The 22,336-nt window shown below is 57.1% G+C and overlaps 7 protein-coding genes across 7 annotated transcripts; 4 read left to right on the top strand and 3 right to left on the bottom strand.

Moving 5' to 3' along the window:
• Nucleotides 1-109: 109 nt before the first annotated feature.
• On the top strand, nucleotides 110-2,174 carry PUNSTDRAFT_102598 (uncharacterized protein; the record flags this gene model as incomplete). Its single annotated transcript, XM_007383688.1, has 9 exons — nucleotides 110-262; nucleotides 321-416; nucleotides 476-500; nucleotides 553-597; nucleotides 651-805; nucleotides 901-1,585; nucleotides 1,652-1,950; nucleotides 2,008-2,058; nucleotides 2,120-2,174. The coding sequence occupies 6 exons, from the start codon at nucleotides 110-112 to the stop codon at nucleotides 1,543-1,545; spliced, it is 1,119 nt and encodes a 372-aa protein (XP_007383750.1). The 3' UTR covers nucleotides 1,546-1,585; nucleotides 1,652-1,950; nucleotides 2,008-2,058; nucleotides 2,120-2,174.
• A 915-nt stretch (nucleotides 2,175-3,089) lies between these two features.
• Nucleotides 3,090-4,476, bottom strand: PUNSTDRAFT_44516 (uncharacterized protein; the record flags this gene model as incomplete). Its single annotated transcript, XM_007383687.1, has 4 exons — nucleotides 3,090-3,999; nucleotides 4,054-4,167; nucleotides 4,222-4,340; nucleotides 4,408-4,476. 4 exons carry the CDS (start codon nucleotides 4,474-4,476, stop codon nucleotides 3,090-3,092), a joined length of 1,212 nt encoding a protein of 403 aa, XP_007383749.1.
• A 3,040-nt stretch (nucleotides 4,477-7,516) lies between these two features.
• On the top strand, nucleotides 7,517-9,243 carry PUNSTDRAFT_52458 (uncharacterized protein). Its single transcript, XM_007383686.1, has 6 exons — nucleotides 7,517-7,726; nucleotides 7,787-8,013; nucleotides 8,069-8,137; nucleotides 8,206-8,274; nucleotides 8,336-8,723; nucleotides 8,787-9,243. The coding sequence occupies exons 1-5, from the start codon at nucleotides 7,589-7,591 to the stop codon at nucleotides 8,436-8,438; spliced, it is 606 nt and encodes a 201-aa protein (XP_007383748.1). The 5' UTR covers nucleotides 7,517-7,588; the 3' UTR covers nucleotides 8,439-8,723; nucleotides 8,787-9,243.
• A 30-nt stretch (nucleotides 9,244-9,273) lies between these two features.
• Nucleotides 9,274-10,520, top strand: PUNSTDRAFT_44515 (nucleoside-diphosphate-sugar epimerase; the record flags this gene model as incomplete). The annotated part of the gene is made up of 5 exons (XM_007383685.1): nucleotides 9,274-9,293; nucleotides 9,357-9,556; nucleotides 9,620-9,644; nucleotides 9,678-10,131; nucleotides 10,191-10,520. 5 exons carry the CDS (start codon nucleotides 9,274-9,276, stop codon nucleotides 10,518-10,520), a joined length of 1,029 nt encoding a protein of 342 aa, XP_007383747.1.
• Nucleotides 10,521-12,056: 1,536 nt separating this feature from the next.
• PUNSTDRAFT_102596 (uncharacterized protein) lies at nucleotides 12,057-14,929 on the bottom strand (the record flags this gene model as incomplete). The annotated part of the gene is made up of 8 exons (XM_007383684.1): nucleotides 12,057-12,386; nucleotides 12,441-12,855; nucleotides 12,931-13,440; nucleotides 13,505-13,612; nucleotides 13,667-13,990; nucleotides 14,059-14,397; nucleotides 14,465-14,511; nucleotides 14,570-14,929. Coding segments are annotated over 8 exons (2,171 nt in total), but the record flags the coding sequence as incomplete, so codon positions are not given.
• A 364-nt stretch (nucleotides 14,930-15,293) lies between these two features.
• PUNSTDRAFT_120498 (uncharacterized protein) lies at nucleotides 15,294-16,332 on the top strand. Its single transcript, XM_007383683.1, has 3 exons — nucleotides 15,294-15,631; nucleotides 15,691-16,059; nucleotides 16,118-16,332. Exons 1-2 carry the CDS (start codon nucleotides 15,505-15,507, stop codon nucleotides 16,017-16,019), a joined length of 456 nt encoding a protein of 151 aa, XP_007383745.1. The 5' UTR covers nucleotides 15,294-15,504; the 3' UTR covers nucleotides 16,020-16,059; nucleotides 16,118-16,332.
• A 3,062-nt stretch (nucleotides 16,333-19,394) lies between these two features.
• On the bottom strand, nucleotides 19,395-21,830 carry PUNSTDRAFT_134221 (uncharacterized protein; the record flags this gene model as incomplete). Its single annotated transcript, XM_007383682.1, has 8 exons — nucleotides 19,395-19,702; nucleotides 19,796-19,917; nucleotides 20,018-20,145; nucleotides 20,217-20,581; nucleotides 20,652-20,828; nucleotides 20,896-21,137; nucleotides 21,200-21,750; nucleotides 21,810-21,830. The coding sequence occupies 8 exons, from the start codon at nucleotides 21,828-21,830 to the stop codon at nucleotides 19,395-19,397; spliced, it is 1,914 nt and encodes a 637-aa protein (XP_007383744.1).
• Nucleotides 21,831-22,336: the final 506 nt, after the last annotated feature.

Genomic DNA, 22,336 nt, shown 5'->3' with positions numbered 1-22,336 from the left:
TCCGGTATCTCCCCGTCTGACCGGCCGTTTGTCCGTCAAGCTCACTCGCCTGTAGGACGATGTCCGCCTTCTTAAACGCTAGCATTACCCTCGAACAAGCTCATCCGCAATGTCCACTGGGTCACCATCGTCTCTTGCGTCCACGAAGCGTCGTCTAACGCATGTCGCTTCTCACCTCAGAACACCCAAGCTGAAGGTCGTAGTATGCCGGGACTTGGGACCCAATGTTATGCCTCTCCTGCGGGACAGGCCGGAGATAGATGTGAAGCACGTTCTTAAGCTGGACCGTCGTGTGTTTTGTCTGATCAATGTAATGGTAGCTGGTCGTCTGGCCGGAAGACAAGCCTTGCGAACGCCCCTGGCTGTTAGAGAACATCCGAGGGGCAGCTGGGGTCTTGGTGATGCTTTCGGACAAGGTACGTCTCGCGTCCTGTTCTCGATAAGGTTGTTCGACCTGTATGCATTCATGATGCAGGTCAACCAGGAACTCATAGATGCAGGTATGTTTGTACATGCAGCGGATGCGCGAAATTCGAACGCGATCGATTCTAGCCGGACCCAGCTTGAAAGTTGCCTCGACGATGTCAGTCGGTTATGGTGAGCCCTCAATATTCAAAGTTTAACATGGCATTGGACTAAGCGACCCGCAGAGCACGTCGATCTCCCGGTCGTCGCGAAAGCCGGCGTTCGAATCGGTTACACGCCCGACGTTCTGACCGACGCCGTGGCGGACCTGACCGTGATGCTAGCCCTGATGGCAAGCCGCAACGGCGGCGAGGCTGTTTCGCTCGTTCAATCCGGTGGTGTACGTCCCTCATCCCTCATCCCCCATCCCCCATCCCATAAAGGACACCTCCACCCTCCCCCGCCGCCTTCCACTCACGCGTTTCGCTCTTCTAGTGGCCAAGTTTCTCATGGTCGCCTTTCGGCCTGTGCGGCCCGCAGATCAGCGCGTCGCCCTTCTCCCCGAAGCGCACCGTCGGCTTCCTCGGCTTCGGGCGGATAGCGCAGGCGACGCTCGCGCGCCTCGTCCCCTTCGGCATCACGCACTGCCTCTTCACGTCCAACCCGTCCTCAACGGCCGACCCGGCGTTCGAGGCCGCGATCGCGGCGAAGTACGGCGTGCAGGTGCGCCGGGTGGGGCTGGACGAGCTCGCGCGGGAGAGCGACGTGCTGGTGGTGCTCGCGCCGGGCGGGGCGAGGACGCATCACGTGGTGAACGAGGAGGTGCTGCGGAAGATGAAGAAGACGGCGGTGCTGGTGAACACCGCGCGCGGGACGGTGGTGGACTCGGACGCACTCGCGAGGGCGCTGAGGGAGGGGTGGATATGGGGCGCGGGGCTGGACGTGGTCGAGGGCGAGCCGAACGTGACGGCGGACCATCCGCTCGTGAAGGAGCCGAGGGCGGTCGTGCTCCCGCATCTCGGGAGCGCGACGATCGAGACGAGATTGGGTATGGCGACGCTGGCGGCGAAGAATTTGCTCGGTGGTTTGGGTTTGGAAGAGGGCATGCCCGCTGAGCTGGACGTAAAAAGTCGCGCGTAGATCGTAGCAATCCCGCTGCTCGTGGCGTATAGAGGTATCACTAGACGTACAAAGATGGTATGTCAGAAGACAGATCCACGTCCGATCGTATGCATCAAGCCCGCACCTTATTGTCGAGTCCTACATCTGCGCCAGCTTATCCACCAAATCCTCCATGACATCTTTAGGCTTCTGCGGAGGCGACGAGGGCCCATCAGACTTCTGTAGGCTGATGGGCACGAGCGGTGCGGCTTCTGGCTCGAAGCCCGGCGCGACTTTGCGCAGAGCCTCGCGTTTGCGGCGTTCACGTTCGTCGTGGCGGGCCTGGAGGTACGCCTCTCTACGTGCTGCGTGCGCCGCTAGCGTGGCGCGCCGTGACGACTCCATGGTGAGGACATGCGGTTCTAGGGTAAACGGGTAGACGAACTATAGTCGATGGGATGATCAGGACCATGAGCGTTGCGTATAAGCGTGCCGACTTACGTATGCTGTGACCGAATCGGGTAGAGGATGGATGTCGGGAGGAAGGGTGACCTATGGGGTATCAGGTCAGTATGTTCCGTGACGATATAGCTCTGCGTTATATATCACATACTGGACGAGGAACTCGGACACTAGGAGACTTGATCAAGGGTACGCTAGCTGCAGCGGCGTACTGGGATTTGGCTGCGCCATGGATCAGCGGTTGTGCAATGGGCCCAAACAGAGCATACATTGGTCAGACATTCCTGATAGGAAGGGGAGCGTAGTGGCTGGTGATGCAGGTAGCCAGAGCGCAACGTGAGCTGGTGGAGGACAAGGAATAAACCTAAAAGGTTTCCTTCCGCCACCACCACGGTGCGATCATCACCTGCTCGAACTTCCAACAAACTCGCAATGCGCTGGGGGTATCTGTTCTACACACGTCAATGTTGCGACTCTGTGTTCCCCTCTGGTGGCGCTCTCGCTATTGACTCCGGCAGCATCACGATATGTTTTGTGCGAACCGTCGAGACAGCCTCGCTCCAGCTGATGCCTCAAAACTCCAGAACGCAGAGGCCTACGATCGTGACATACTTCGGCTCGGTTCTTGTACCTCAGTAGACCACCAATAGGAACAGAGCGTACTCGGAGTCTTCAAGCGTATGCAACCGCGAGTATTGCCGACTACGCTGAGTATGGGCGTTTTATCCGGCACGACCACCCACTGGCCGAGACACTTTCGCTGGGTTCCTGCACTCGTCTTGCTCCCGACACAGAAAGAGGTAACAAATGCTGATCTATCGGACCGTAAACACAAAGCGAACTGGAGTCGCAAGCTATCCTTACTAAGACTGAGAAGGTCTACCCAAATGGATGTGATACAAAGTGCCAACACGGAACCTAGTCGCGTAAGTACGAGATGATAAATGACGAAGATAAAGATACGAATACTGCAGCGAGAGAAGTCCGTGGACCATTTTATGGTCCGGTTGCGAGAGGATCCGCTATAGCTACACGGGAGAATATACAATGCTGAAGAGACACGGTGTTCCGGATGAATCGAGACCGGGTGATGCAAAGGGTATCGGAAGCGCGAAACTCCTCTAGTAGCCAACCGTCGACCACGACATCTGGTCCCAGTTCATGGAGGGGTCCAGAGTAAGGTCGGCCATGTCCTTGGCGAGGAAGGAAGGCGTCATCTGGACGTTGCTGAAGTCTGGGGAAAGCGAGCCGGGAGGGGTGATGGGCCCAGGGGAGTCCATCGACGCGGGGGAGCCGTACTCGTCAGAGACCGCGTACGGGGACGCGGACCCAGAGGAGGGGTAGAAGGCGTCCGGCGGGAGTTCGCTGTGAGTCTGGTATGGGGAGATGTAGTAGGTGGCGTCGAACTCGTTCGTGAAGAGTGGGTTTGGGTACTGAGCAGGGGTGAAGGGGGAGAACTCCAAACCGAGGCCGCTGTTGAAGCCGGGATAGGTGAAGTCGTACGTGAACGTCGACTGTGCGCGCGATTGGGCTGTGTTGTTGCCGCTGCTGCCGGGCGTGGGGGCGAACACGCCTCCGTTGAAGCTATGAACGGGGATGCCGGAGTCGAAGGGGCTGGAAAGGAAGTAGGAGCTTTCCGATGGCAGCTGCATCGTCTGGCTAGCGCTGGTGCTTGCGACGGGCTCGAGGCCAAAGACGGGGAGCTGGAAGTTCTCCAGGTTGAGAGGTGGGATCGTGAACTCGACATTGACGGACGAGCGGGTGCCCATGTCCTGGACGCTGGAGGAAGAGCCGACACCGCGCTCGGCGCGACGTATCGTACGAGCGTCGCGACGTTTCGCTGCAGCGGCGCCCGAGGAGGAGGAGGAGGAGGAGGAGGCCTGCTGTTTCTCGCGTTGGGACTGACTGGTCTTCGCAGCGTCCAGTTGCTCTTCGAATAGAGTCGGGTGCTTCTTCCTCTTATGTCTGCTGACCCTCGCGGGGTCAGTGTGGGAGAAGTCACACCACGGGCAGGGGGTGAATATGCCGAGGCTAAGAGGTAGGTTGGATTAGCAGGGACACGCGCTCACGACCGTGCAGACGTACTGCGCCCTCATGTGGATCTCATAGCTCTGTTTGCCGCGTGCCCCGTTGATTGCAATGTCCGCGTCACACCCTTCGAAGGTGCAAAAAAATAGCTTGTGATGTCTATTTTGACGTCTAGAAGACGCGTAGATCAGCATACGGACGCGTTGACGCATGATATGGACTCACTCGATCGCGATGTGGGAGTTCACGACATGACGTTTGACGTCGCTGGGCCTGTTGACGGTTCTTGAGCAGTAACCGCAGGCGTGGCGACCACTTCTGCATGCGTCGGTGCATTGGTGACCCTGGGGGACAAAGAGGACATGTCGTCAGTCATATGACCGAGAGGTGGCGTTATCCAAGCCCGCTTACCATATATGTATCTTCCGTGAGACCAGGCACCGGAAGCGGGACTTGCTTCGACTTCAGGCTCACGACCATGTTTGCAAATGAGAACGCGGGATGGGGGAAAGAAGGTTGTTGGGGTGTGTACGACGGGGCTCTGGTGGGGGCAGAGGATGCTTTCCCTCGCCCAGAGCTCCCGCCGTTTTATGCGGACGGGATGGGGTGAGCCACTCGACGCGCCTTCCATAAAGGGCTGATTGATTTGGTCGAGTAGCGGGGTGTTACCCTTTTTGGACGCGATGCTGCGGTAATTACTTGAAAAGGTAATCTGGCTGATCGCCTCGTGTTCTTGGGACCCACTGATTGCTGTGGGAAAGCTTTGACTTCCCTGTTTGGGCAAAGCACTACAGTGTAAAGGCACTGGTTGATGCACTCAAAACCGGCAGGCTCCTGCACTTCGCACATGCCACATTCTCTTTCTTTTGACCACCTACAACTATGTAAGCTACTACTTCCATACCGCACAATTTTTTTCGGATGAAATCTAGGCAGAAGTGAGCAATGAGGGTTGATCCGCCCAGGGGAGGCCTGGCGTGCAGAAAACGTTCGTTGATGCAGTGGCAGTGCCCCCGGCAGCTGATGCAGCCATCACATCGGGTCACACCGTCGTTTTATGCCGGTAAGCTCTCACACGCTCCCAAGGCGCGTCGTGCGTTGGTGCATCACCCTCCGCTCTTCAGGATAGGCTCTGAGTTGCTACCCGCCACAGATGATCCTATGTCACTAATGAAAACTGCACCCGAGATATAAAACAATGCATTGGTGCTTTGTGGAGGTTATCCGATTGTAATTGGAAGCGAAACAGGATGCACATCTTGTGGTACATACTCAAAACAGCCTGTTTGCGAAAGTGAACGATTTTTAGAAAATCAGAGAGTGCTTCGATTCGTTAGAAAACTCGGATCTAGTATATTCAAGCATGAATCTACCCCATGATTTAATCTCAGAACTCTCAGACACTTCCTTCGTGTGGAATTGTCGTTTGCATCAAGGAGTGCGGCTGCATCAAGCAGTGCCTTTACACTGTATTTGCTTATGTTTGCTTGAGTGGGTCCGTGAGCGCGTGCCATGCTTGTCTTGCTTTGCAGTGGCTCAAAATGAAACAAAGCATAACTTGCGACAACACCAAAACGCCATATGCGGCAATCCTATCGGAGGAGCTGGATGATGCTACTCTAGAGTTCACGAAAACCTGATCAAACTGGGGCCTTCTCCGTCCCTCGGGCATCGAAACATTGCAACCTGGCATGCGAGCTATAGAGCCAACCTAGAGCACTGGCATCCCGACGTTTGCCTCTGCCGGCACACATATGCTTCTCTTACACACGATCAACCGGCACGGTCAACCGTGCCGTCGAATTGTTTGCAATCACTGAATACCCTCTGACAAAGAGAATCTGTCAATGGGCTGACACCCGGCATATTACTTGCCTTCAATAGACGAATTATCCGCTGGCCGTTGTTCAGTTCAAAGTCGTCGCTTGCATCAGATTCACAGGGAACTCTGGATCAAGGCGCCTATCTCAGGCCTGCTGCTCTTCGGCCTCGGTCATATGAAACCATCAAGAAGAAAGACGAACGACGTAGTTGTGCAATAGCATCGATGTCACGATGGGTTCGGGGTCGCGTTAGAGGGTTCGCGTTCTCCATCGCGTACCTGGGGTAGGTGGGTTTGAACGCCTTCACCTGCATCGCCCCAATAATCCCATCACAGGCTACAAAATGCCTGGTCAGCTTTCCACAACAGAACAAGAGTTGGGCAAGCTCGAGCAGCGCTATAACTACAGTTTCCGCGTGTTCAGCGCGTGCTGTCTAATGGCACAAGCATAGCAGCATGTTCTCACCTTCCCGAAAGATACCACGACATGATGGTCCGGCACACTCATGATTGAAAGTTCAACCATGACAATCGAGGGAATGTAGCAGCTTCCGACGGTCAAGCTACACGCCATCACCCGTCCCATGAATACGACATTGATGCATCTTGGCCGGATGTGTCCTATCTCTCTGATCACTGCAGCCGGAAGCGACTGGCGATCGTAGGCCAGACGCTGTCTACATGACACGACGGCTGAGGGAGGAGGACGATGTGCGAAGGTGCGAAGCTGATCAGCACGACGGTGATTCAGAGTAGCACCGCTGCCGCCAATGACCCACGGTATGAGCGAGTGAGCCGGCTTGGTGGGCGCTTTCCTTCCCTCGTCCGATGGTCCACGGTCCGAGTCGTCGTTGCCCTTTCTCATGATCGTCGGCGGTGGTAGGCGCAACTTTGTCGCCTTCGCGTCGCGGGGAGATCGTTCGGGGAAGAAGCGCACCAAGCCCAAGCTTGGAGAGGAGCGCCGCGGCGGACGATCACCGCGCCCGCGAGTAGAGGAGAAGTGGCGCCATGATGGGCCCGTGATCCGCAGAGGAGGGCTAGACTGATTGCGTGCAGTCGGGTAAGTTGTCCCTCGGAAAATCGCAATCAGACCGGCGGTGAGCTGGGAGAGAACCAGCGCGAGGCGACCCCAGATGGCTAGTGTCGAAGAATATCACGATGTAGAAAGGGATGCATGGCAGTTCAATGCGTACCGTCGTCCCCGTCTTCGGACGAAAATAGAACGATACGGCTGCGGAACGCCTGACCTGAGACAGCTTGAGCCTATATCAGCCTGAGGAGACGCGCGGGGGAGATAGAGTCCATAGTAATGAAAGTAAATGGAACCTGCAGGACAGACAGAGTGGGAGAACCATATTATGGCAGAACCCCGACCAGGCTGACAGTTTGCCTTGAGCCACGCGGATATATACACAGTCCTGGAGGCTGGAATTATCAGATCGGGTAGTTCTAGCACGTCCACCGCAAGTCCACTGCCCCCCATCGCTCAATGGCGGCAGCAAATAGTCGACGACAGCGTCAGTTAGCCCATCTCCAAGGTTGGTCACAGGGCAAAGCCGAACGACCTGGTGCGGCAAATGCCGAGTGCAGCTCGTCTTCCTCTTCCATCGGTACCACGACCAGCGGGCGTAATGATGGGAGTCAGATCCTTCTTAGCACATCCATTGTCAACGCAACATACACCCCCGGCGTAGGACTGCAATTTCCAGCTCTAGAAAGAGTGGTTCCTGGCCTTCATATTCCCCAGGTTTGCGCTCGGTGCCGGCGACCATGTCGACGTCTCTTGCGGTACCGATCACGACGCCAACCTGGCGGGAATCCAGCATACTGTCCGTGCTTGGTCGCGCGCTCGCGTCGCCTCCTCCCCGACTTTTTCTCCTCTTCACGCCCCTCTTAGCCATCTCTGAGGTATGTGCATCACTCTCAGCTCGATCTCACAGTGGAGACCGCTGACGTTCACCGGCCCAGCTCGTCATGCTCCTTTCCAACATGGAGTTTAATCTTTACGTCGGCATCCGCTGGGACGTCTTCCTCCGCGATCACTGCAAACCGCTTGTGGCCACGCTGGACGGCCTGTACGCGCTGACGTGGTTCACCCTCCTTTCACCGCTCGCGTACCTCTTTGCCCTCTCTCGGCTTCGGACAGACGGCACACCTGCGCGGCCCGTGCTCGTCGCTGTTACCAACGCGATCTGGTATTCCCCTACCATTCAACCTCCTACATGCCCGTGCTGACGCGCGAGCACATAGCGTGCTCCTCCCGAGCTCACTCTGGGTCACCGTAGCGATATCAGTCACAGTAACCACGAGCCGCTGCGAGTACGTCTGAACCTTCCTTTATCATCCTCCTTGCACGGCATCAACCGATTCACCCACCCATCGATCAGAATCCGTCACGAGCCGTACTTCGACTCCCGCCCACTGCTCATCCTCTGTGCCGTCACATGGACACTATGGTTCGCATGCGTCCCTATATTGCGTCCTACGCTTATAACCGCACATCTTGCAAAATCGCAGCCTCCATCATGCGATCGCCGTTTACGGCGCGACCGCAGCCGCTTGCCGTCGCAGACAAACGGCGCCGCTTGGCGAACTGTCCCCCCTCCGTCAGTCAACATGACAGAAAACTTGAAGGCACGACCCCTGCTACTGATACATGCAATATTGGTTTCGTCGAGGCACGCGGATTCGCTATGTTCTCCGCACGTGGGCACTGCTTGGGGCCCGAAACTCTGGCTAGTTCGGCGATCGGGAGTTGAGAGGGGTGTGATCATATGAGCATCTCGCCTCCTACTCGCGATGTCGTAGACTTACTAGAGTGTGAACACAACACTTCTCTGAAGTCGGCCTTATTGTCAATAAGTAGCCTTGCAACCTGCTCCTATCTCGTGTCTTCGATAATCTGGTATGTCACGACCTCGAAGTTGCTCGTCCGAGTAGTTGATGGCTGACTGGTCTCTTGCCGCAGCATCTACTTCAGCTACGACCTTGTCTGTGACCGTGGTCGTGCTCAGATGGCCGCGACGCAGGAGCGGTGGCGTTGACAATACGGCGACCCTCGAGGAGCATGGCTACGCACCCGGAGACAACCACATCGAGGCTCGCGCTGATGTGCAGTGCGCCGCTGATACTAAGAGTATTTGCCCGACATGTTTCTCCATTTGCACTCGCCCGACGTCAGAACCCACCATTCCCCGACGCAACCCACCTCCGTCAGCACAGCCACCACCTATGCCGGGCGATCCACAGCTGCCTCCGACGCCCAGCGCCCAGTGTCCTGCTGTCCTTTTCTCTCCTGACGAAGGCTCTGCTCGATCAGCATAAGTTAGGTGGCTATCGGACAAGGCTTAATCAGCGACAGTCATCCAGGTCCGCGCATAAAATGGCGTTCCGCCGCTGCGCTTCGTGGTTAAGCACATCCCCCCTTTGAACGCAGTCGCCCGAACACCTAAACGATGACGCCAAAACTCTTTCTGTACGTCATGCCACCTTACGCTTACTCCTCCCTCTTAGAGTGAAGTTAACGGTACACGCACAGTACTGGTGCTACCGGTTACATCGGTGGTTCCATCCTCGACGCGCTCGTAAAAGCGCATCCGGAATGGACCTTCACCGCGCTCCTTCGCAACCCGACCCCGAGGTTCTCAGAGCGATACCCGAACGTTCACATCGTCAAGGGCGACTACGACAGCACCGATATCCTCGCCGACGCCGCCTCGGATGCAGACATCGTCATCCGTACGTTACCCGTCGCCCGTGTAGCCCCCTGCCTGAACTGATCCAACACCGACCAATGTACAGACTGCGGCAACTCTGATCACGAATCGTGTGTCCGCGCGCTGCTTTCGGGTCTACTCAGCCACGCTTCTCCATCCTCGCCAGCTTTCTACATCCACCTCGGCGGCACGGGCACGCTCGGCGACCAAGTCGAGGGCACCCACCTCGGCACCCTCAACCCCAAAGTCTGGTCCGACCTCACCGACATCGACACCCTCACCTCTCTCCCGCCCACGCGCTGGCACCGAGTTACGGACGAAATCATCCAGTCCGCCGCAGACGCGCACGGCGACGCGCTCAAGTGCGCGATCGTGGCGCCTTCGGATATTTACGGGCGCGGGCATGGTACGGGACGGACGCAGAGCATGTTTTTACCCGTGTTCCGGGACGAGATCCTCCGTGTCGGCGCCGCATTTTACGCCGGGGACGGCACGAACACCCGAAGTTGGGTGCATGTCGATGACGTGGCGTGGCTGTTCGTCAAGCTCGTCGAAGAGGCGGTCGCAGGTGGCGGAAACGCCGTCTGGGGAAGACAAGTAAGCCTCTTGCTGTTTCCTCACCTTTACTTGGTAGCTAACGTTCAATCCTGTCATAGGGTTACTACTTCGTATCGAGCTCTGAAGTGTCGCAGCTTGAGCTTGCGCGGGCGACGGGAAAGATCCTCAACGCGCAGGGCCTGATTCCTAGCCCAGATCCAAAACAGCTCAGTCTTCAGGAAATCGACAGGATGCTCGCTGCGTTCGGCATCCCGGGACTTTCCCTGTACGAATATGCGGCGAACTCCAGGAGCAGGCCAGACCGCGCGAAGAAATATTTGGGGTTCGAGCCGAAGGGCCCGAGCCTGTGGGACGTGCTGGAGGCAGATTTACCTGGGACGGGCGACGCGCTCGTGTCATCCTCGTTCGACGGTATTGCCAAGAAGTAATCATGGCAATCGAAAATTCGATAATGGCGGATGATGAAATCGCTCGCAGGGGTGGTGAGCAGCCCGCCGCGTTATGGAACCCCGCCATCGAAGCAGGATGGTGACCAAATCATAGCCTTGTATGGTCTACCTCTGGATGTGTAGGCTTGTCGCCGACATGATTTTAATGATACAACCTTGAAGACATAGACCCGACGTTGAAGCGTGACGAATGCATAGCTCCCTGGCCTTTAGCCCCAAATTATGACTTCGACGGCGCAAGCTCGACCCGCGTGCTTCTCTTGGAAGGAAAACCATTCACCACTCCCTCTTCTCACCGTCGATCGAAATCAGCTGGCCACCACGACTGTGTCGCGTTGCCTCCTCCACGCGCAGGACGACCTGGTCCGCGACTACCTGTGCCGGTTTCATCCTCCCGTACGCCCTTGCGCGCTTGATGGCTTCTTCGGCCACGGCTCCCTTAGCACGGATCGCATTCAGAGCTAAATCAAAACAAGGAACATGTGCGCTCTCCAGTGTGAGCTACAGTATGGGCGTACCCATGTCCGACTCGACGCCCCCGGGAGAAATGGAGAACGCGACTACGAAGGCGCGGATGAGATAAGGTCGAAGCATGAGATGATCACGTACTCAACCTGTCCTTCTCGTGCTCGAAGTGCCACTTTCTGGTCAGGTAGTTCTGCGCCACCTTAGATATGCCGTAGGCGAGCACGCCCTCGCGTTGCGCGCCAGTCGCGATACTGCCAAAGCCAGAGGTGATGACGATGGACTTTGGTTTGGGCGAGCCGGCCTTCAGCAGTTTGAAGCTCGCTTGGTACAGCACGAACGGCCCGATGGTGTTCACCTATCAATGAGACTATCCATACTGTGTGAGGCAACGCACCCCGAGATGCTCCCGCAGCTGATCCGCGGTCACGTCGATCGCGCGGCGGTAATCCTGGAATCTCCCTGGGGGGTTAAGATTAAATGGTCGGCGCTGTTGATCTGCGCGAAAGCGCCGCTTGCCTGCGTTGGATATGACAACGTCCCGGCCGGCTTTGGCCTTGATCTCCGCAATACCGGCTTCGTCGCTCGCCTTGTCGCCCGCGATGAACCTTAATGGAACGACCACGTTTGCAATTCTGTGGCTGTCGACGGGTTCCGTGCAGTGGCGGAGATGATCACGTCTGGTCTGGCGGCCAGCACCTTGACCAAAGCCAGGCTGAGATGGAATCGTACCAAGTCCTCGGTTTGCGCCAGTGACGAGGCATACAGTGGGTTGCCATCTGTGTATCGTATGTTGCAGATTCTGGTTAGGCTTATAGCAATGATCGTTTGTTTTCCCTTGCTGGAATGAAGCAGTGAGTATATTTGACCTTGATGCTACTTAACCTGTCTTGCATCTCGGGAGGCAACATTCTTGTTCATCGACGTCATCTGGAAGGCGAACGAAAGACGGCAGTACTCTCGCATGCCTTGCCGACGCAGGTCGCTCCCGGATGGATAAACAAGAGCCATCGCACAACGTATACACCATCCTCAATTCCTCACAGCACAGTTAACATGATGTATTGCTGGCACAGAAATGAGTAAGTACAAGTCGCAAGAGAACTCGTGAAAGAGGTCATCTGTGGTTCGAGGGCTAAGATGCCCGTCTTCGCTATCCCGGTGCACGTACAACAATGCCGTCATGACCTTTCAGTGCTACGAGTGCTGGTCAGTCAGACCTAAGTAACCGGGGGCGTTGAACATAGTCAGGTCGCAGTTGCCTCAGATGATTGTGGAAACGAGACGGAACTCTCGGATTCAGAATAAGCTCTCACGATGACCTCTGGCAGAGGGGTTTGTGGGCTTTCCAGTGCCCTTTCTGACAGGCGGCATCACAATCTACAAGAAACATCAACATGCCGAACAACGGAAGTGTGATCGACGGCGTCTCACATCGAGTTTTACCGCAGCCTCCACACTTTTTCAGCGCAGCGCTCGGATTTTCGCAAAAGCTGCATAGATACAGCGACACAGAGTCGATCGTCACCCTACGCGGCGCAAGGCGGACTTGTGCAGGACGATCCGCGCTCGATGTCGACTCCTCTTCGTCGGAGCTCACCAGTGGCCCGTCGTCCAGCCACGCGGCCAGGTCGCTCATCGCTTTTCCCGGATCCAGAAGTTGAAAGGGCTCGTCGGAGACGTCAAGGGGGGCGTCGTCGCTGCGTTTGACAGCGCTTCCCCATTCCTCGTTGGCGACGGCGTACCCTTCCACCACCATCATCCGCGCCAGGCGTTGCTGGGTGTTGGGCACTCGAGCCCCGAGCCACTCCGCGACACCTTCGTTGATCCGTATCTTCTCCAGCGCGTCCTATGACGTGAGCAGTCCGTGTGAGTCGACCGCTGTCGTCGTATGGCCCGTACGCGGAATGGCAGAGTCACTCACGGCGACGTCTCGCAGATCGGTCCGGACCTCTTTACCCTTGATCGCGAGGAACAAGAGGATATACCAGTTCGCGATCGCCTTCATGGCCATGGCGTCGGGCGGCGCCTCCGCCATGAACGTCCTCGCGTCGCCGAGCGCGCTCACGAGGAACGCGACGCCCTCCTCCCGCCGCGTGTCCCGTTTCACGTCGTGCGCCTGGAACGCGGCGAGCGCCAGCGCGCCCGCGTGCTCGACGCACTGGCGGAGCAGCTCGAGCTTCACGTTCAACGTCAGCGTCTTCGTGCATCGTAGCCCCTTCTTCGCGTAGCGCAGCCCGACATCGCGCTTGGAGCTGATGCTGGCGACGTAGTAGTAGTAGGCGACGTCCGGGTCGCGCGCGGCGGCGGCTTGCGCCTGCGAGCATGCTTCATCGTACATCCTGCACACGAGCAGGGTCTTCAGGCGCAAGATGACCGGGTAGTGCGCCTCGTCCCGGGAGCCTGTCTGATCCATCGCGTCTGCCGCAAGCAGCTGTGGATAAAGTATATTCGATGAACACCAGTAAGCGGGATATGGCGCGTAGTGAAACGCATACCAGAACGCCCGTGGTCAGCTGGAAGCTGGGCGGGAAATCGGGGCCTCGTCCGTAAAGTTCGAACTTGCCCGGAGTGATCGGGCACTCGGAACGTAGCATACACCTGGCCTAGGCAACGTCGATATCCATGAGACGCGCCACATCGGTCGCAAGATGACGTACAATCGTCTTCCCGAATCTGCACAGGTTGCCGGTCTCGACTAAATCCCACTTAGCCCTGTCGATATCGAGGGCCGTATTGTACTGGACAGAGGTGTCGCATCTCTCCCGACCAAACTCCGCCATCGCGCCGAGAATGTAAGGGGGCCAGTCCCAGGTGTCGAGAGTATGTCGGAGCTTGGAGACATCGTATTCCAACCGATCACGCTCGTGGGCGCAAAAGTGGACGAGGAGCAGGCTGGAGACGACGAAACATCTCGTTTCGAGATCGTCGCTGCGCAGGAATGCGATCACCAGGTTGATCGCCGAGGGGTTCCTGCGGAGGTCCTGATTGGGCAGAAGAGGCTTTTCGTCAGGATATCAAGAACTCGGCGTTATATAAGCGGTGTCCTCACCTCGGAGCAGTTACAGCCTGCGTTTTGGAAGAGCGCCAACACCTTGCCGATGAGCCACGGCGAGCATCCCGGGCGCTTCGCGGCTCGTACGGCCTTGTCAAGCGTCTCCGTTATGCATATGTCCCTCATGGTCTCGGCGTCGGGCGGGTTGTTCGGGTCGTGCACCGCGATCGAGATGCAGGCGGACAGGATCCCGATGCACATCTCTTCCGTCCTGCGATCGTTGGGACGTTCGTCTACGAGCCGGAGGAGTCGCCGCGTGACGGTGCGGGCGATCTCGCGTCGCACGGGACGATTTCCGTATCGCGTCATGGTCACCAGCGACCGCAGCGCGACGAACTGTTAGATATGATGAAACGCCGGGTTAGCATTTGAACAACATAGACGGGGTGGGAAGACGGCGAACTCGACATAGATCCGAGTCCAAGAGAGGCATAAGCTTCTGCATTAACCCTGCGACGGGTGATCGTTGTGAATACGAGCCGGAGGTCTTGTCAAATCTCATGCGCACCTCTCTCGAAAAGCTTGTCACGAAGTATCCCGTCCGCGCACATCTTGGAGTATATCCTCACGATGCCACCCAGAACCATCACGTTCCCTTCCTCCTCGTACATGGCATACGCGGCGTCGAGGCGATCACAAAGCGCGTCGAAGTTGACGTGGACCTGCTTCAGCCCCTTGCGCGTCGTTAACGGCGGGATACCGAACGATTCGGAGAGGGCGGCCATGACGACCTCCGGCCAATCCCCACCCAGGTTGCAGATCCTGACGGAGAATGCTTCCTGCTGAGCATGAGTCGGGAAAGCCTTCTGCGCAGGGTTTGCAGCAGCAACTTGAGGGTGCTTGCTACGTTTCTTTCCTTTGGCCATCGGGATGGACGTCGGCGAAACGCGCGCCAAAGCCGAGGCCTCCGCTCCGTCGCGTAACGTGGCATGACAACGTAATAAACCTATGACGATCCGCCTACATTCGTTGCGCATCCTTCGCCAGACTCCAGTGGCTCAAGACGTGCGATGTCCACGCTGGCTGTTTGACTCCCATCCCCCACCAGGGGACACCCTATATTCTTGCGCCCATCGTAGCACGATGGTCGGAGAGCCTGGCACGAGGTGGGTGGTTGGTGAGAGACGCGCCCGGTTCACGCTATAGCTCAGGTGTCGGACCAAGGAGAGAGCGCTTTGAAAGAGAAGTGTATCGTCAACGTGATAACCATGCACTCCCCGGTACGCATCAACGTTAAGATCATGGCGTCGAGTACGAGCGAGCCCTCGGAGGATGCCGAAACCCCCCGTCGCTCCCACCATGGCGCCAATCGCGTCGGGCATAAGTACGAGCTTGTTGGGAGAGACGCTCTTACAATCATCCTTGATGACGGTCGGCGCAGCTACAAGAGGCGTTCCGCGCTAGCCTACACGTTTTCTAGGCTCGAGCTCGTCAGCCACGGCCATGCCCCTGCTAGTCATCGCAATACCGACCCGCGGAGGAGTCCAACGGGCTCGCTGCGGTATGGCGCCTAACGACGCCTCCTCATCGAGCATTCCTCCTCTCCATGCCCTTCCTGGCCATCGCCGAGGTGTGTATCGCATGCGTGATCAATGTACACGTACCTGATGTTGATACCTCTCGCTCCAGTTCGTGTTCCTCATCCGCCAAGTCCAGTTCGATTTCTTTCCGGGCCGTGGATAGCTTCACCTGGGACCGCGACCTCCGCGAGCACTGTCCGTCCCTCGTCGGCGCACTTGACCTCGCCTACGTCCTCGCGTGGTGCGCGCTCCTCGCGCCGTTTGCGTACATCGTCCCCCTTGCCCGGATCACGCCCGATGGCATACCCGCCTGGCACAGGCTTCTTGCACTCACGAATGTCCTCTTGTGTGCACTCAGTTTCTCTCTCCCCAAATCTGTGTTCACTCTCACGCCGCGGTGCTCCTTCATTCTTCTTCTACCGTGCTTACTCTGGATGATCGTCAGCCCATGGGTGACGGTATCCACGAATCTTCGCCAGTACGCCCCCTCCGCTTCGATCTCTGCGCATGCTGAACATACTGAAGAACCGACTCAGAGATCGCCATCGGACATACGGTGATTTCCGCGCTCAAATCTATCTCTGCGCCGCAGCCTGGACGCATTGGTGAGTCTCGTCTTCCTCATCTTCTATCTTTTCCCCTTGATCAGCTTCGTCTTCTCTTCCGATCACGGTGTCCATCACGCCTTTGCTATCGGCACTGAAGCCGCATTCGCCCGTCGCCGACATCGACTCAGACAGGCAGCGCCTCCTACCGAATCTTCCGCCCTCTGTGCGCCGCAGACGAATCCTGGGCCTTCGACATGGGACCGCACCGGTGTATAGCGTCCTGGTCCGAGGGGACAGGCGTCCGGGCCTTGTTCATGCCGTCTACCTCCGCGAGAGGATGGTCATTGCGTTTGGCTGAGAGAATACATTTGGTTGCTTGTCTGTTCAACGATGTATACTGCCGATACTGGTGAAGTACCAGCGACAATCATTGAGGGCGCTCGCGTCAGGCGACGCCTCTGACACTAACTTCAAGACGTCATGCCTAGGCATTTGGCCATAGCGGAGGTGATAACTTCTGGGTGAGCTGATGTGACACTCAGTCGTTACAGTATTTCCCATTCAGCCCTGATTGACTGTGTGTCGCACAAGGTAATCCGATTGAATAACGTGGCTGCACTAGGCCAGGACCCCTCCAGTCGTCGCCACGTTATACTGGCTCCTGTACATAATACGAGCTAGTTCCGGCATAACATATACCACGGATATGGCAGCGGGGGCACTAGCAAGTAGAGCTAGAACCTTAAAGTAGGTCATCAAAATGTGAATGTCGTCAAAATGTTATGATGACCCCGTACCTGTCCGAAGGAGATTACAAGCCTATGGTCCGGAATGTCTTGGACAGACAACTCCACCAGTACAATCCAAGGAACATAGCAGAACTCAACGAGACCGATGTACATCAGATAGCACAGTGGCGGTGATAGCACCAGCCTCAAGTAGGTTGCTATGAAGCCGATGGCTGTGAAGTTCACCTCAACATCAGGGTCATAGAGAGATCTGGATAGAAGTCACTTTCAGTCTCTGATTTAGCTGAACCCAAGCATAGTATGGCAATCAGAAACCATCGTTGAGGAGACTAACTTGTGAATTGCAAACAGAGTCCTATATCCCCGATCCAAAGTAGAACGTATGAGCACTGGCATATCCGGATACCGGGCACTCATGGTGCTGCTGAACTCTTCCGGGGTCTTCATTTGATTGACAGATCCACCAAGTTGCAGGGTTGGTCTCCAATCCAAAGGAGAACGGGCCCTGATGTTGCGCATGAGCCTTTCTACTATCTGACTTAGTCTACAATCACAATTAGAAGGACCAGAAACCATGATTAAGGAGAGACTCACTGGTAAGCTCCGAAGAAAGCATTGTACAGCTGATCCAAAACGGCATATATATACGCCGGCATATTCGGATACCGGGTATTCAATGCCAGCCTAAATTCTTCCGGGGTCTTCCATGAACTACCCCCATGCAATGTGGACTATATGAAAGTTATCAGCTGCGATGCAGGAATCAAACACCCAACTATGTCAGATTTACCTGAGCGAATCCTAGGTTTATAGCATAACCTATTGGCATGATCACGATAGCGATTGCAGGCCTTAGGATATTTACGTGGCAAGAACGCTGCGCATAGTGAACAGCGTGAGATGGGATGAATCCAACCAGCATGATAGCAAGCCATAGTAGCACTGCCCCGATTATGGCATACGGTAGTGCCCGAGAGGTCAGGTCCTTTCTGGCCCTTGCGATCGACAGTGTGCCTCTAGTCTGCGCCCTGCGATTTTCGTCCTCATCCCGAATCTGGTCCGTAAACCGGTGCCTGCTCTGCGATTTGTTATATATTATTAGTTCTGCTGATTGCCGCCCACTGTACATGTTTAACCCTACATTGTTACCTGCGGGCTGTACTGGGGCACCTATGTGTTCGACTCGTTCCGGGTCCGTGACCTGATGCCTGCTCTGCAATTCACCGGATATTATCAGTTATCTCAACTGCCTCCCACTGTACATGTTCAAACCTACATCGTCTACCGTCTGTACTGGAGGCGCTGTGCGTGGTGATTCACGGCCATCGATCATTGGTACCTGCCACCCATGTTTACGTAGGAGCGTGTCAATGGGAGGAAACCGTGCGACCGAATAATAGATAAGCTGCATCATCATGGGTGATCCGCAAAGAAGCGCCACGACAATCGTATGCAGTCGAGTCAGCTGATGTTTGCGGATCGCGACAAGTGCTGAAATGAGTTGGGAGTACAGGAGGGCAAGATGTCCCCACATAGCTAAAGTTCATAGTGAGCATAACGATGATGGCAGAATCGAAGAATCATAGATTCTACCTTCCTCAATGTCTACGCCCTCTGGTTCGCACACAACGAGTGTAGCTGTCCACGTTCATGGCCACCGATTAGCGTCAAGAAGAGGAACATATGACAGCGTGAACGTACAAGTGCACAATGCTGTAACGTATGCTACCGGCCATGGTCCGATCAGCCAACCATGAACTGGCCCGAAGGGCATGTTTAAGACGTACTGGCGATGCGTACAAAGAGACCTATACCATTTCTTGTCAGCCATCATTGCGAAGAACTTATGCGGACCATCTGGGGCGCCTCCTGAACACAGTATGAAGGCTGACCTGCAATGTCTGAATTTGGGCACGCGCCAAACGGACAACCATCGTCGGGCTACATGAAGAAAAAAAAAGAAACTTCATCAACCGTTTAATTTGATCGGAGTGCGGTAAGCGTCGTACGGGAGGGTTGACACAGTACGCGGCAATGAAGCTGGGCCAGGTCACTCCACCGGACACCGCTCCGGCGGATGTGAGGTTGAGGAAGGAGACGAGTTCGTCCGTGACGACACCACCGGTACAGTTGTTGGTTGTAAGAGAGGCCTTGGGATGTGCTTTGCGAAAGTCGGCCAGACAGGCAATTAGTGCTGGGCCGGACGAGTTTGCGTAGGTGTCCATGACTATCTTCAGGAGAGATTGCAAATGAAGACGGGAGCAGCAAAAATTGAATGCAAGGCATCTTATGTAGCACTTCAGACAGTGGGAGACGTTGGCGCTCGGTGGAACGTGTAGGCCACGAGCGTAGTCATGTTGCACGTCAATGGTAAAGAAGGAGGTCAACTTGGCACGAGGTCACGGTCTGGCGCCTATACATGCTGTACAGGTCGTGCGCGTGGTTCCTTATCGTCCGAGTTTGTGGATATAACGCGGTGAAGGCACACGGCCGCGCCCATAAGAGATGAAACCAAGCTACTTCTCGTGCTTCTGAATGGCTTGCGATCGCGCGGGTATAGAGCCACGGCGAGAACGGTGGCCGCCGCCCCCACCGAAAATGAGGTTCTTGCGTCTCTTGACGTCGGCGGCGCTGGGCGTGGAGGAGGAGGACAGCGACGACGACGACGACGCGGGGCGAGCGACGGCGTTGGAGGTGGCGGAGGAGGAGGACCCTGGCGCCGTGTGCGACCGGTCATCAGGGTCTGGCATCGCTGCTGCGCTCGCTCGTGCCGGCGTGCGCATGGCGTCCCAGCGGCGTAACGTGCCCCGCTTCGGATAGGTCCCTCCCTAGAACAACATGGAAGAAAAACGAAGTGAGAAATCACCGTACACGGGGCGTGGCTGCCCCTTAATATATGGAGATAACGCGGTTTTACCTTCCCCGGTGCCGAGCGCCCATTTCGTCCACCAGCCGCGCGCGACGGCGTCCGTCGCGTGCGCGTGCGCGATGTCGGCCACTTCGTCGACGTTATCGTCGTCGTTGTCGAAGGATCGCACCCTGACGACGCGTACGGCCGTTCGGGAACGCACGTCATCGCGCGGGGTCTCGAGCCGCGAGTGGGCGGAAGACTTTGACGAGGCGCTCGACTGCGACGGACCCGGCCCCGGGTCTTGCCGCGCCGTCGTGGCCCTGGTCGTCGTCGTCACACTCCGTGTTAATGTCGCTGCTCGATCCGCCGCCCAGCATCTCCCGCATATCGGGCGTCCCGTCCCTCGTGCACGTCACCTGCCCCGGTGGCGTAGGCGCGTGAGAGCCTCCAGACATCTCGAGCACGCATGGAGGGCGTGGGCCGGTACGTCGTCGTCGTCTACGTCGGCGCCCCATGGCTGCCGGGGAACGGCAGGCGGGCTGGAGAGGACTTCGATATCAGACTCGCTCTCGCTCCTTCGCCTGGCCCGATGGACGTCGTGCGACGGCTCGGAGTGGCGTCTCCGCTCCTTCAGAGGACTCGAGAGCTCGGGCGCGTCGTCCCAGTCGTCATCGATATCGATAGCGTCTCCCTTCACGCCGTCTCGTCCGGCCTCCACCATCATCTCCGCTTCGTCCGAGAACACGACCGCGTCCAGATTGAGCTCGTCTTCTTCATGCTGTCGTCCTTCGTCCCTAAGCCCGTGCGCGCGAACGTTCTCCTTGTCCGCGGAATGGGACCCTGCGTAGTCGTCTGTCCGTGTTCGCGAAGGTCCCACCGCCACAGGCACGGCCGGGCTCGAGAAGAATCGGCTCTGCTGCACCGGCCGCGGTGGTGGTGGTTGCGATAGAGCGAGACCGGCGGTGACAGTGTCGCTTCCGCTTCGCGGCGAGGTCCTGTTCGAGCACCTCCGTCAGGGTGCGCTTGCCGCTCTCGCGGCCCGCGATCACGGTCGGCCGCTTGTCGGACGAAGTCGCCTTCGTTGGTTGAGGCCTCGGCGCTGTATGTCGGCAGGACGCGAAGTTAGAGTTCGCCTGCAACAGCGGAGCCGAACACGGCACACGCACCGAAGAAGTTGAGGAGCCCGCCGTTAGGCGAAGGCGCGGCGGCAGTAGGGACGGCCTTGCCCTTGCCCTTGTCCTTGGTGGAGGACAAGGTGGAGTGCCGCCGGTTGGGCTCGGTGGTGAGCTGGAGTGGTCTGCGCCCGCTGCCGGGGCGGTAGTGTGGGTTGATGTTCGTCATTGGCAGGAGGCTGGCGAGGCACACGTCGCCAGTGGCGATCCGCGCCGCGGTCTCGGTCGCGACGTCACTGCACATCCCAGCATCGCGTTCAGTTTTTGCATGAGGAAGAACCGGGGGATGGAGGGGCACTTACGCGCCGACGTAGGCCTCGCTGCGCGCGTCCCAGGGCTCGCCGGGCGGGAAACGTCGTTCAGGTGGACGAGGCGCGCTTGGGCGGGGTCGTACACGCGCTGGTGGAGGAAGACCTTCTCTGCGAGCCGGAAGGCGTCGAGGTAACCGTCCGGCACAGGCTTCTTGCCCTCGAGCCTCAGTGCGCGAACGGCGTTCTCGACGTTCTTGTGCTTGCGCAACAGCGACCACGCGGTCTTCAGCCCGACGCCCGGGATGGAGGGCAGGTAGTCGCACCCGCTCAGGATGGCCATCGCGCGGAGTTGGACGTCGGACCAGCCGAGGAGGGTGATGTCGGAGGAGGAAAGCGAGCCAAAGTCGGGGCGGGAGACAGCGGAGACGGTCGCGGAGACGTGGTCGAGCTTTGAGAGGACGTGGCGGCAGCCGAAGACGAGCAGGTCCGAATCTTCAGTGAGGATGGCGGAGACGGCGCCGGTGCGTTCGAGGTAGGCGAGCTGCGCGTCGGCTTCGTAAGGCGCAACGACGTAGGGAACATTCTCTGCTTTCAGTGCCTGGGTAGAATGGAGGCATCGTTACGAGGGTAAGATGGCGATCGGCGAAGAGGACGCACCTTGATGAGCTGGTAAGCCATCTGGGGCGTTACGTCTATGCAGGCTGCAGCGCAACGCAGGACTCAAGCGGCTCAGGCCAATCAACGCAGGCGGATTTGAACTCATCCGTCACGCCAACACCGTCCTTTGTGTTGAACATCCTCCTACAGCAGCATTACTACAGCAATCAAAAATCGGGATGGCGTAGCAAATAGGATACAAGGTATTTAGTACTATAAAATATTTTTATGAATTTTGCGTTACCGATCCGGCGAAGCGAGGCCGTGGAGTACTCGCGACATGTTGCATCAACTCACTCGAGCAGTCCTAATGTTTTTCTGTAGCCCGAACCAAGCCTCGCTCCTACTTCATATCTTACATACAGTATGTATAGATGGATGAGAGTACATATTTTTTTTTCCGAGGCGAACAGCTGAGCAGGAAAGGAACGGGAGAGGGATTTGTGTCGATGTTGCATTAGGGGGCGATGTTGCATTAGGGGTGGATGCACAGTATACTAGTCATGCTTCCGGAGAGCCGGATGCAA

The sequence above is a fragment of the Punctularia strigosozonata genome, assembly GCF_000264995.1.
Source record: "Punctularia strigosozonata HHB-11173 SS5 unplaced genomic scaffold PUNSTscaffold_6, whole genome shotgun sequence".
In the NCBI taxonomy this organism is placed as follows: Eukaryota; Fungi; Basidiomycota; class Agaricomycetes; order Corticiales; family Punctulariaceae; genus Punctularia; species Punctularia strigosozonata.
This window is presented reverse-complemented; position numbering and strand designations above follow the sequence as displayed.